This window comes from Neodiprion fabricii, chromosome 3 (genome assembly GCF_021155785.1).
Source record: "Neodiprion fabricii isolate iyNeoFabr1 chromosome 3, iyNeoFabr1.1, whole genome shotgun sequence".
In the NCBI taxonomy this organism is placed as follows: domain Eukaryota; kingdom Metazoa; phylum Arthropoda; class Insecta; order Hymenoptera; family Diprionidae; genus Neodiprion; species Neodiprion fabricii.
In genome coordinates, this window is record NC_060241.1 from 29,423,093 (window position 1) to 29,435,666 (window position 12,574).

The following is a 12,574-nucleotide window of genomic DNA, read 5'->3' on the forward strand; positions in this document are numbered from 1 at the left end:
TTATCGAGTCAAATCGTTGCTTATCTCAATTTTTACCAAGATACTGACGCAAATTTTCACCTTCCCGAAATTAAAGCTCGATAGAAATTGCCGGGATATTATCGAATTAGTTATGCGGTGCGTAATAAAACAGATCACAGCTGCCGTGCGAAAGGTTTCCTGCATCTAACGGGCAATGGCGCACAGAGTTCCCTCTTCACCCTCGTCATCTTTCACCGTTGGTATCAAGAACTCAATTTATTTCGTAATCTGCTCTAATATCGATTTAACCAGCTGGTTTCTGGCATGAAGTCATTTGGAATGCTTGAAGTACAGCAGCTCGCTCGTTAACTATATTCCTCGCTGAATAATGAAGGAACCAAAAAAATGGAATAAAAAAAAAAAACGTAATTACAGCAAGAAAAAATTAACACAAACACTTAGCAAACCGTCGAGTAGTAGGTAGTAGCTAGCGAAAATAGGCTGAAAATGGGATAAAATTCAAATGGCATTTGTGAAAAACTGAACGAACATAAATACATTTTATTTCATACGACGTTTTTATTGGAGTTTTGGCTATAAAATTCAGTGGTTCGTATTTTTAAAATATAAAGATTTAAGAGAGATAAGACCGGATAAAGAAGACCATGCGTCCCATGCGCTGCTCCGTTATTGCCATGGTTGCGAGTGAACGATTAGAGTTTTCGGCAATTTTCAAGCGTCATTCGCCTCAGGCAATGTTCTTCTACAGACTGAACCTAAAATTTTTGAAAATGTATAAAATTTAAAAAAAATGCGGCTAAAATTTGAAAAACATCGAAAAATGAATGACGTTTGTTGTAATAACAACGATAATAAATTTTTTTTTTACACCGACGTTGGTTGACTTTCTAAAAGAAATTGATATCTTCATTTAAAACAAAAAGAACAAGGCGATACCCTATTAATCAAAATGTTGGTGTGTCTGATGTCTTAATAATTTAAACGGAATCGCAAGAGGTGAAAGAAAGGCGATGCGATGCCTGAATTCATGAAACCAACGAAATCCGACGTACCAAATAAACCATATCACAGTATTTGGTTAAGACTGGGCTAGAAAATATATTCAAATTAAATCGGTTCAACTCACCTACGATGTTACTGACAAAATGATGCGTTACACGAAGCGGCCGCAAGACGGCCAGAGCTGTTTGTCATTTTTTTCAATATCCGCGGGATGGAAAAAACGGAGATAAAAGAAAACCTCGAAAATCTCACGCTGGATTTATGGTACGGATATGAGGGTAAGCGACTCGTTCTCCAGGGAGGCAAAACGTCCAAGCCCAACAATTCCTTCCCCTTTTGCGCGGTGAGAATAAAACATGCAGGGTGGTCCGTTCCTTTTTCTACATCAGTACCACGCAGTATTCAACATTTGAGAAAGCTCCTTGTACCTTACCTAAGAAATCGATATTTACTATTTTGTTTTCGTCGTTTTTTCGTACAAAACTACCGATGCGTAAATCGAGAAATTGTACAATTGAAAAAAAAAAGTAGCACGAAAAAAAACCAGGGGAGGCATAAATCGTAATAAATGTAGAAGAGGAATATCAGGAATGATCGAAAAGTTTCAGATCATTTGCCAAACGAGAGGAAATTTTTCTCGACGACGGTGCCGCGGTGGTGACAAAACATTTCTTTCTCTGAAAATTGTGGTATTTCTTACTCTCCCTGGAGGTGCGAATGGTGAAGGGAAGAGATGCGTGTCTCCAGGTCTCGAGAGACGGGGTTTCAGGGGGAACTGAGAGGACCGCATGGAAGGTGCGAAGTGGACTCCCGGTGGGCACCTAATGGATAGTTTCTGTCGACCACTGATTCTTTATTGAAATAATACGAATCCGTACCTACTTGGCGCCCCCGCAGCTCGCTGCGGAAAGAGCGGAACCCTTATTACGCCTCTTTATTCCATTATTTCCCAAAGTCACGGTTACGATTTATTTTATATAGCGCTGTGGGATATTCTGACAAAGTTTCCAATTAAATTCAGTATTACAACATTACCTAACTGTAAATTGAACCTTGGGTAAGCGTGTCAAAGTTTAATTATTCGGCGAAAGGGTCTCGGGAGCCAATCAATCCCGACACGGTCCGCTTAACATGCATAAAGCGAAAACTTTTAAACGGTACGTCGATTGTTTGCAAATAAAATTTTATAAAAAATTCTCTCTCGCCTCTCAATTTTACAGCAAATAATTTCAATGGTGGAAAATAATAAGCGGAAAACAATTGAACCGGTGGTTGCGTCAATTCACGTATATTATACATGAAATTGTTTCCTACAATTCGTGACAAACAATTTGAGGCCTGCATTTCAGCGCATCCGAATCGTGTATAACACTGTAGTGTGTATTTATTGTGAGATCCGGTTGTTTGACTTTATGATTATTCGACGTTTTGAAATTACCATTAATCAGATAGGATACACGCTGAATTTCTATTCTTTTATCAGATTAATCTTAGATGATTTCACCTCGAATTCGTTTCACGAGAAACTTTGATGATGTATACTAATCGTTCGTTTAAAAACAACTGAAATTTTCAAATAAACATTTCAGTATTCGGAACCGTTTCCTTATTGTTGCAAGTTAAATAAGAACTCGCCGAGTTCCAACAACTATAAGCCGTGCTCGTTTGCACGGGTAATCCGATAATTAATTAATACCTAAATCCTAGAAGTTGTCTGCGAATTAAATTTTCCGAACTTCTCGGTGTTCGGAATGATTAAGTGCTCGCATTGCAGAGCTTGCTAAAAACATTTCATGTTCGTGTCGTAACAGTTTAAACTTCAAGTGCCTGCGTCGTAACGACATAGAAAAAGCGTATTCAACCTCTAATTGCGTACCTCCACAAACCGAAATATTTCAAACATTTGGAACTTTCTCCGTACCTGATTTGTAAAAATTGAAACTATGCATAACTGTCTGTCTAGCTACGACAATTACATATGTAATTTAGTGGTGGTTTACGTTACGCTAGGCTGCAGGTCGTTTTTCTTTTTATCGTCATAAATGAAACGCGTGAATTAGATAGGCAGGTATCCAGGATTGATCGACGGGCGTTAATACGACACCCCATATGCTCGGCATGAATATCAACCAGCTGGCCGGGGCTTCCGATCGGACGTAAAAAAGGCAGTGAATAATCACAATGACAAGTGTGAAAAATGTTATCGAGCATCGTATTCGATACACTTGGTGGAAACGAATACTCTGAAACGTATACGGACGATATTTCATTGCTGGTTTTCTGCCTCCGTAAATTTGGTATCGCGCAACATACGGCGACAAACCGTTGTCAGTTTAGGCTTGGGAAATGACCGATAGCGAGGTGCTCTCGGGTTTCCGTAAAATAAATTATATTACGCAACCACTCCACGAAACTAAAATCTGCTTTACTTTCAAACGTATTTGCTTTTATTTCTTCGATTGAATGTATATCGGTTAATGACTGTACCGTGTACGTTGATTCATCGTCATTCCACACATTGGATATTTCCATTATACATGTGCGAGGGTTACGTTAAAATTTCCTTCTTTTTTCAACTCTATAAATAAATGTTCAGCTTTCTATTTGAAAAAGATTTTGGCAGAGACATTTGCGAAAATTTAAACACCGATTCTTTCATTTAGAGTGGAAGTAATAATCTTCCGGATAAAAATATTCTACTGCAATTTGAGGTGATAACAGTTTTGCCACGTACCTGACAGAAATGGTCTATTAAAATGAGATCCGTAATTTACTCGATTCGCGAAATTATCCAAATTTGCATAGCGATTAACTCATGGCCTTCTTGGGTCTCTGAAGACATCGTGAAATAGCTCTCGAGGTCAGTTCAGGAAATGTGCCTGCGTAATTCTCATTAGCAACTCGTTGAAAAGTCATCACGCTGTTATAATAAGTAAATGTAAAAGGTATATTATGTATGCATGTACATCTGTATATATATATATATATATACAGATATTATATATTATATATATATAATTGACGTTGTATATATATATATATATATATACAACGTCAATTAATACTGCGCAAATGTACTTGATAACGCGAAAGTCGTTACGAAGCTTGCATATTTCTAGATTAAATTTAACGACGTAATATCGCATTCTCTGTATTATAGTTGCCGCAGGTCGAGCAGGACGGCTTGGAAAACGGACGAAGATTTCGAGTTGAAAATGGCGATTCTCTTGGGGAAAAGGAAGAGGTGACTATTTAAATGATAAACTATGGTTTATAAGTGCAAATCTCATTCGAATCCAGTACTAAAATTTCTGTTAAAATGAAAAAGGATAGAAAAGTTTGAACTGAAACTTCGATGAATACGCGGCAAATAACATATATGGTATGGTAATATCGTAGAGCAGCAACATATAACTGTGCCTATATTTTTTCGGATTCAAATAAGTTATGCAAAAAGTTCCAAGCCGTCTCCATCACGTCGTGGAGACGAAAAGTAAGTTTGACGAACTTTCCAGATGTTCGGATCGCCCAGTACGCCGGTACTCGAAAATCCGGAGAACCAGACACGATGGTACTTCAAGTATTTTCTTGGAAAGCGTAAGTACTAAATTGCAAGATCCTGCACGTACATTAAGAAGTCCTGTACAGTATTCTGCGGATATACGTAGTCAGAATGTCTGCGACACGATCATCACGGTCTTCAACACACGCTTGGGTTTATTGCACCTGCGAATAAGTACCGAAAAGGCAGAGGAATCGCGAAGTAAAATAAAAAAAGAAGATGTCTGCAGAAACCGTTGGGGAAAACGGAGCTGTGCGATATCGTAACTTCTTCGGGACTCTAATCAAGCTTTTGTTTTTCAAAGTTCACCAGAATTACGTCGGGTCGGATCAAGAAAGAAGTCCCATCTTTCTCTCTGTTGTCCTCAGCGAAGGAGCCGGAGATCGCTGCGTTCCACATTACAGAGCCATTCTGTGGCGGCGAACAGTGAGCTTTTTCTCCGTTTCGCATACATATCTGTATATACATGCATATACATGTATGTGTATATATGCGCAGTTAGCTGATTAGACCTTATTTTTTCGGGTAAATACGACATTCGTTTCAGGGAGCGCAAAAAATATCCCTACCTTACATGGCAAACAAACCGATGACGGTGAAGCAAATTTTGAGGTCAGTAAACTTAATCAATCTATCGTAATACGTCCATCACATTACATATGCATTATACAATATGCATGTATATTCCGTGATTCTTGTTGTACTGATGTAACATATGACTTCAGCAATTTTCCTGGGATGGACAGACTGGACAAAGGACCACGTGAGATATTTTCTCCGGACATACAAAAGGTGAGTTATCAATCAAGGTCTCATCCCACAGTCTCTATGTTTCACGGGATTCCTTTCAGTGGGCCGAAATGCATGCTGGAGACGCTTGCCGCTTCGATAGTATGTAGTGTCAAGTCATTCCGTGTCGAATGGCTTTGGAAAACTCGGGCCCAAAAGTACTGACGCAAATAATTAGTGGATAATTGTTCGGTTTGAGCAAATTGAGCTAGAGGTCCCTAGGAAGAAGATGAAGAGGAGACGTGTTTTCCATGTAGAATATGAAATAATGGATTTTTATCCCAAAGCCTTTCATTGACTAATATTAAATCCGTGAAAAGTTTTTCGATGTATGTAAGCGTGGTTCTCAGTCGTATGATAAAACTGCAGTTGACGCTGAATACAAGTAGGGGATATCTTGTTTACACCGCGTAACTTTCCGGCTTAAATTACCATTTGCGACTGACTTCACTCCAGGCATAATGGTAACTAGGTGCAAACCTTTTTACGAGCTCGTTCACCGAGAGAACGTCTCTATTAAATTTTTTTTATCTTTGCCGTGATACAGAAAAAGCAGCATTCATATTTCATCCAAACTGAACACATTTTTCATTTCGCTACCGTATTTTCCACCCTCTTCATTCTGTTCCAATGGTCCTTCAGTTTTCACCTTCTGGTTATAATTTCTTTCTCCAACCTCTTACGAGCATTGATTTTCCTTTTCATGATTCAGTTGTAGTTTTGTTCGGTCGAGACACCCTGCACTCGTTTGCTGCGGTATTCAGAACGAGTTTCTTTCTTTACTTCCCAGGATCTTTTACTGTTGGAGGAACAAGAAGGTTCTGTGAATTTCAAATTCGGCGTTGTCTATGCCAAGGAGGGTCAGACGACAGACGATGAGATGCTGTCTAACGGTGAGTAAAGAAATTCGTCCCAACCTGACCTCAACAGCCTTCGGCCATGTATGTAATGTCGCGCCATAAGTGATGTGTAAGGTCTTGTCTGCATTCCCTCACGGTAAAAACCCTCAACTTTAGAGTAAATTCGTACCCTCATCTCATAGATAATACTAAATCCCCGTAAGAAGAAAGTCGAGGGTACGAATTTACACCCAAGTCGAGGGTTTTTTTCCGTGATGATTCTCCCAGGCAAGAAAAACGAGATTAGACGCCTATCTGTGCGTGAAATGGATTTTACTATCATGCCAAGTTGTCGAGGTGGCATCCTATCGTCTTGTACACCGAGTGAGGTAGATTCTGCCGTGAAACGGCGAGATCTTCTTACATGCGTGGAATTTAAGCTGTCAGTGTCAGAGTCAGCCTCGCCAGATGTACGCTATCGAAGGCTTCACTGCGGTATTGCCAAATCTCTCTATCCTGTTTCAGAAAAAGGAAGCCACGATTTTCACCGATTCTTAGATCTACTTGGCGAAAGGATTCGACTGAAAGGCTGGGACAAGTATAGGGGTGGTCTGGATGTTAAAGGTACTACATTTGCTTTGGGCTTCATATAAAATAGCTCACTTTACTGAATTATTATAATGTCTGTGATACGTAAGGAACGATACGCAATCGATGCCATCGTGTTCGGTGAAAAGAAGGGTGTGCGCACGAGGGTGTGAAGAATTTGCCTACATCGCGTTGCCCGGTCTTTCGTTTCGAAACTTTTTCACTCGAACTTTTTTATGATCGGTATTTGAAGAACATGCGCGCCAATGTGGACAGTCAGGTGGAAAAAGTTATGAAAGGAAAAAGATGTATTTCACACTGTGAACATCGCGGCTGAAATTCAGTGTTCGCCATTATCTTTTTTCTGAGTTAATCGTTGAATAAAATTTCTTTGACTTTTCTTTAGTTCGTATCTTACCGATTCCCTGTGTAGTTTTCAATATTTCTAAAGTCACCCTGATAAACTATTGTTTCAGTAAGTTATACTACAGTGAACTCGATCATCCTTCCGTCAAATATCCCGTAGGCGTAATTGTACCTTAAACGAGAAGCGAAACTTGAGCTTCGAATTTCCTCACGAATATTACGTGATATGGAATGAAATGCGATTAATGAAAAACGAGTGATCTCACTCTTGTATATGCCGCCAGGTGACATGACGGGCAAGGAAAGTGTGTACACTGTCTATGCGGGACATGAAGTCATGTTTCACGTAAGCACCATGCTCCCGCACTCCAAGGACAATCCTCAACAACTCGAACGTAAACGGCACATCGGAAATGACATAGTCAACGTTATTTTTACCGATGATCCAACCGCACTTGACTCGTTCAATCCAAACTGCATCAAAAGCCAGTTCACCCGTAAGTTTCGCGTAGAAATACAGATATACGTACGAATCGTTTGAGTGCAGTGTTGATATAAAAACCTTTTACACTGTACGAAAGCAGATCGGTAGCTACGGTGATAATTTTACCGTGAAAGAAACTCTTCAATTTTCAGACGTATTCGCAATAGTGAGCAGCGACAGCAGCGGATGGAGAGTCGCGGTTTACTGCGACGAATGCGTACCTCTTTTTGGACCTAGTTTACCCTGCCCTCCAGTCTTCAACGACCCGCACACCTTCAGGGAGTTCCTCTTGGTGAAGCTTATCAACGGGGAAAAGGCGACGTTCAACACTCCCACGTTCTCTCAAAAGAGAGAAAGGACTCTGGACATGTTAATCAGGGACCTCTACCAGGAACACGTGCAGGACACCAAGGGCAGCGTAAGTAGGCCACGCGGTGATTTTTGTTCTCATCGTTCGTCATCATTCGTCGAAAAAACGATGATCCGTCCCCTTCAATTTGTCTTTACCCATTCCCAATTGTTTCAGAATATGCTGAACCGACGCGCCCTTTCCGACGTCGTCGAGGCGCCGGGACGACGGCGTGAAGAGACACGTGCCGTCGAAATGGTTCGCGTAGGACAGGCTTACAAACTCGAAGCCATAGTCAGAGGTCTCGCACCAACGTCAATGGCCACGGCTGGTCCCTTCAAGCCGAGTCCTTGGGAACCCCTTTGCGTGTACCCGGATTTTCCACAGGATATCATCTGCGGAGATTCATGGTCGCAGAAGAACCGAATGGTTCTGTCAACCGAATTCGGGACGTTTCTCATAGAAGGTAAGCGAGTAAGCAGTTTACTTCCGACCGAGTAGTCACACGTGTTTCTGGAACTGGAACTAACTATGAGCTGTTCTCGCGCTGTACTCGACGGACTTCACCCACCACCGTATGGCATGTTTTATAATAATTAATCAGGACAATTAACGACTTGCTACTAAGTTCTCGTTAAGAAAATACACGAGCGCTTACCACTAGCAGCTCCACTGACTTATAATCACGCGTGGTAGCTTACCTCGTTCTCATTGTAAATTGTAAATAGTATTAAGGTTCGAAACCTAAGTTTGGATGTTCGGATGTTCGGATGTTCAGAAAGTGACGTCACCCAAATTTTTTTTTCTCTTGACGTCATCGATCTATAGTGATCGTCACGACGAAAGTCAGTTAGCCGAATTTCTCAGTCTGGAACGAACCGCGCAGTAGAGCGGACGGTTGACAATCGCGCTCCGCAGATTTCGAGTAACGGGTTCTCTACCTCCTGGATCCTGCGCTTCAGGCCGCTTCCTGGGGCAACTCGAGTTCCAGGACAAGCGCTCCGTAGTTTTTACGCTCCAGGTCCGCTACCTGGTGAAACTCGACTTCCAGGACAAGCGCTCCGTGATTCTGGCCTTCCAGATTCTTGAACTGGTGACTTTCGACCTTCAGGACTAATTTCCGTAGATTTGGCTATCGAGGTCCTCCACCTGGTGGATCTCGACCCCCAGGACAAGCGCTCCGTGGTTTCGGCTGTCCAGATCCTTAACCTGGTGGATCTCGACCTCCAGGACAAGCGCTCCGTGATTTTGGCTGTCCAGGTCCTTGACGTAGTGACTTTTGACTATCAGGACTAATTTTCAAGTTTACAAGTTTGATTATTGAAAACGTCATGTTTTGTACTATCAAACCAATATGCGTGCTTCAGATCACATTTTAAATCTGAAAAAAACCGAACGACCGAGATCAACAAATTGCTATTGGTGCGTAGTTGGCATAGTGTACATAAGAATACACGACAATCACGTCGTTCATTTAGAGTTAAAATTGCTGTGCGTAGTGTTTTAAATCTGTCAGCACTTAGCTGATTGTTCCGTGGTATTTACTGTCATAAAATCACAATACGTTATACTTACATCCATACGTAAACGTGATTTGTAGCATTATATAGAAAAAATCTTACGGGCAGATTCGGTTTGCGTCACATGCACAAAGACAGTGTTCATTCTGTGTACTGTGAAGCAAATACCAAAATTTTTTGGGGAATCCATCGTGCCCCAGTCTCCCCTACGACTGTGTCATCTCGTAAAACACTGACAACAAGTGAGCGAGCGCACGAGCACAAGAACCAGTTACACTAGGCGTCCGACCCCGAGCGAGCTTTAGCGAGCGAAGGTTTCAAAGCTAGTTGTAAATGAAGTTTCATAGTTCATAACTTCCCCGTGTAACTGAATCATTCATCGAAATGAACCATGTAATGAGCAAACCCTGGGAAACAGCCTACGGCATACGCACTTGGCGACAGCGCCTGCGTTACCGAAGTTCTAACCTTGGCGATGATAGAGAAACTCTTTATTCTCATTATTTTTCAAGTTCACAGCGGTCTCGAGTTTTGCTGAAAAGTCATCCAGTCAATTATGTGATCCTCGGTTACCTACGGAAATTTGAATTTTATTCCTTACCCTGATCGTAATGAAGAAAATCCTTGATATCACAATCCGGTAAGAAGATCTTTGGGAATCTGATAAGCTCGGTCTGGAGCTTCGTAAAAAAGTTTTCGTAACTTGGACCAACAATTTTCTACTTGATCTGATTTCATTATGAAAGTGATCGTGTACGACTTCCATGGTTCACTGAAAAGTTTTCTTCATTAAAAATCTTGGGAAGCAGCGTTAGTCACGCGTTGTTACACTTCTCTGAAAACAAAACAACAGATTTCCGTCAATCAGTATCAGGCGAGATTGTGTCGCAATTACTATATGCAGATCAGTCTTACACGGATCTTTCATTATTAATATTTATTTTATACGCGGAATTACTTCAGGGACTGAGTTAACTTCCAATCATGCATGCCTGTAGAGTAGTTTCGCAATCTATGTAACTTGGTACAAGTTTAGCGGAAGCTTCGGTCATGAGAACAAGAACAGAGCCTCAGATGGGGTGACGGTCAATACTTGCTGTTCATAGCCCGCGGTGTCCTGATTCACTCGAATGAATGGCTTTGCCAAAGTCTTATGATCGATCCGAGTTATGAATCTATCGTCGAAGAAATTGACAACGAGGTGAAGCTTGGTTGTAATAACTTACGATGTTTTTATTATCATTCTGCATTTAAACTATTACTATTACGCGCATTGATATTTTTTGGAAATGCTATCCTCCGACGATTTTCGGAATTCGATTAAATTCCCGAAGGTCACGCTAATAAGGGTCATGGATTTATTCTTTTCGCTGATTCCGACGAAGCAATATCCGCTCGCTTTGCAAGACCCTAATCAATACCAAGTGGGCGCAGCAAAGTGTAATTCGCTATAATCATCGTCAGTTTAAATCCGTGCCCACCGAATGAAGGCTCAAATTTACTCAAGCGTAAATTTGCGTGTGAAGCGCCGAGGTCGGAATTGAAGCAGTGCTATAATCTGCTTTCAGACGGTCTTTCGCACAGACTTATATTCGACAAGTCCGTCCAGATAAAACAATTAGACGTGGTGGAACAACACGGGATCCTGTTAATCAGAGCCGGCGACCGCGGGAGAGACAGCAAAATCCACGTGTTTCGTCTGAGCGAGTTCGATGCGGAGGCTGGAGGAGACACATTGCCCAAGACGAGATCACACTCCAAGGAGAGAAAACTGGAGCGCACCAGAGGCTGCCACATATACTCCCTTACTCGACCGGGTGGCTCGCATCTGCGAATGGTGAGTCCGTAGCAACTCGAGACCCTATTCAGCCCCCGTGTAATCTTACTCTCAATTTCCTCTACCTTGAGATAAGCAACTCATCTCGCGAAAGCTTGAGTTCGGTGCTTAAAACGGATACGCGGGAGATCCGCTCTATCACCTTTATCAAGCTTTGAAAATTGTCGTAAATCTGTCCCTCGGCTGAGCAGAAGCAGTTTGAGAATAATTTTCGAGGCTCGAGCTGATCGAAACCGTTCGATCCTGTCGACGACCTTAATTTTCATCTACTTCCCATTTTCCGCAGTGCGCTGCCATAGGGCGTCGACTGGTCGTTATGCAGTGGAAACACAGCGCTGCTTGGACCGCTTGGTGCCCGGCATCCGACACCGACACCGTCGACGGTTTCGTCTTCGTCAAGGAATTGACGGCTAGCGAAGTGCCGAGCTTCGTGACCATCGTTGAGGGGGCGACGGGATGCGGTGATTGGGCACTCTGCTGCGCTCTGCGCCATAATTTCGAGCTCATCTCGGCGGAGGGTGCATCAAGAATACTATCCGTGGAAACGAGCAACAAGCCCCATCTCGTCGCTGCTCTGGACCTTCGAGAAGACGAGGAGCCGGAACTGCTTCTGTGCTACAATAGTCAGTATTATCGCAAATCGAAGCGAGTTGGTTCGCGAGACACGTTACTGCAGGTATTTCTCGGTATAATTGTTCAATTTTCAGATACGTGCCATTTCCAAAAGCTCATGGACGAAAGCATGGCTTCGACGGCGTTCGATTTTCATTGGAATTCCGTACCGACGGCGGTTGGTACGTGTGGAAATTTCAAACAATGTCATCGGTAAATTCCGTTAATACTGATTGTGATTTCATTATTATCCACAGTATGTGCATTTCCATACGTAATCGCTTTCACATCGGACACGATGGAGATCAGATTGATTATAAATGGAAATCTTGTACACACAATGGTGATGCCGAACTTGAATTTAATATCCTCGAAGAATGACATATTCTTCGCGACCACGGCCCCGGAATTCTTCTCCACCCGCACCGAGAGGATCCACTTTGATGGAAAGACGGATAAAGACGACAAGAACAACAGCCCCCCAGCATCACCCCATTCCGGTAGGTTACGGGAACAATGAGAGGGCGGGAGCAGGTGTTCGCAATTATTTTAATTACCGCGGGGTCGCTTCGCGGGCTTGAAACCGCGCTGAGGACCTTTCGCATCCTATTTTTTGCTTCGGTTCTTCTTTTATAAGTAACGAG

The 12,574-nt window shown here is 42.2% G+C and overlaps 1 protein-coding gene across 21 annotated transcripts in view; it reads left to right on the forward strand.

The window, feature by feature from the left end:
* Nucleotides 1–12,574, forward strand: part of LOC124177322 (GTPase-activating Rap/Ran-GAP domain-like protein 3) — a 62,539-nt gene that overhangs the window by 47,688 nt on the left and 2,277 nt on the right. For 12 of the 21 annotated variants that reach the window (XM_046559557.1, XM_046559556.1, XM_046559555.1 and 9 more), the window contains 14 exons: nt 4,145–4,228; nt 4,500–4,581; nt 4,851–4,972; nt 5,094–5,158; nt 5,272–5,338; nt 6,126–6,228; nt 6,700–6,798; nt 7,413–7,625; nt 7,765–8,030; nt 8,139–8,427; nt 11,050–11,318; nt 11,605–11,941; nt 12,026–12,112; nt 12,188–12,430. In XM_046559557.1, the coding sequence (XP_046415513.1) occupies nt 4,145–4,228; nt 4,500–4,581; nt 4,851–4,972; nt 5,094–5,158; nt 5,272–5,338; nt 6,126–6,228; nt 6,700–6,798; nt 7,413–7,625; nt 7,765–8,030; nt 8,139–8,427; nt 11,050–11,318; nt 11,605–11,941; nt 12,026–12,112; nt 12,188–12,430 (2,326 nt within the window). Of the gene's footprint in view, nt 1–4,144; nt 4,229–4,429; nt 4,582–4,850; nt 4,973–5,093; nt 5,159–5,271; nt 5,339–6,125; nt 6,229–6,699; nt 6,799–7,412; nt 7,626–7,764; nt 8,031–8,138; nt 8,428–11,049; nt 11,319–11,604; nt 11,942–12,025; nt 12,113–12,187; nt 12,431–12,574 lie in introns of those variants that run through there. The other 9 variants (XM_046559567.1, XM_046559564.1, XM_046559560.1 and 6 more) reach the window with 4 other exon arrangements.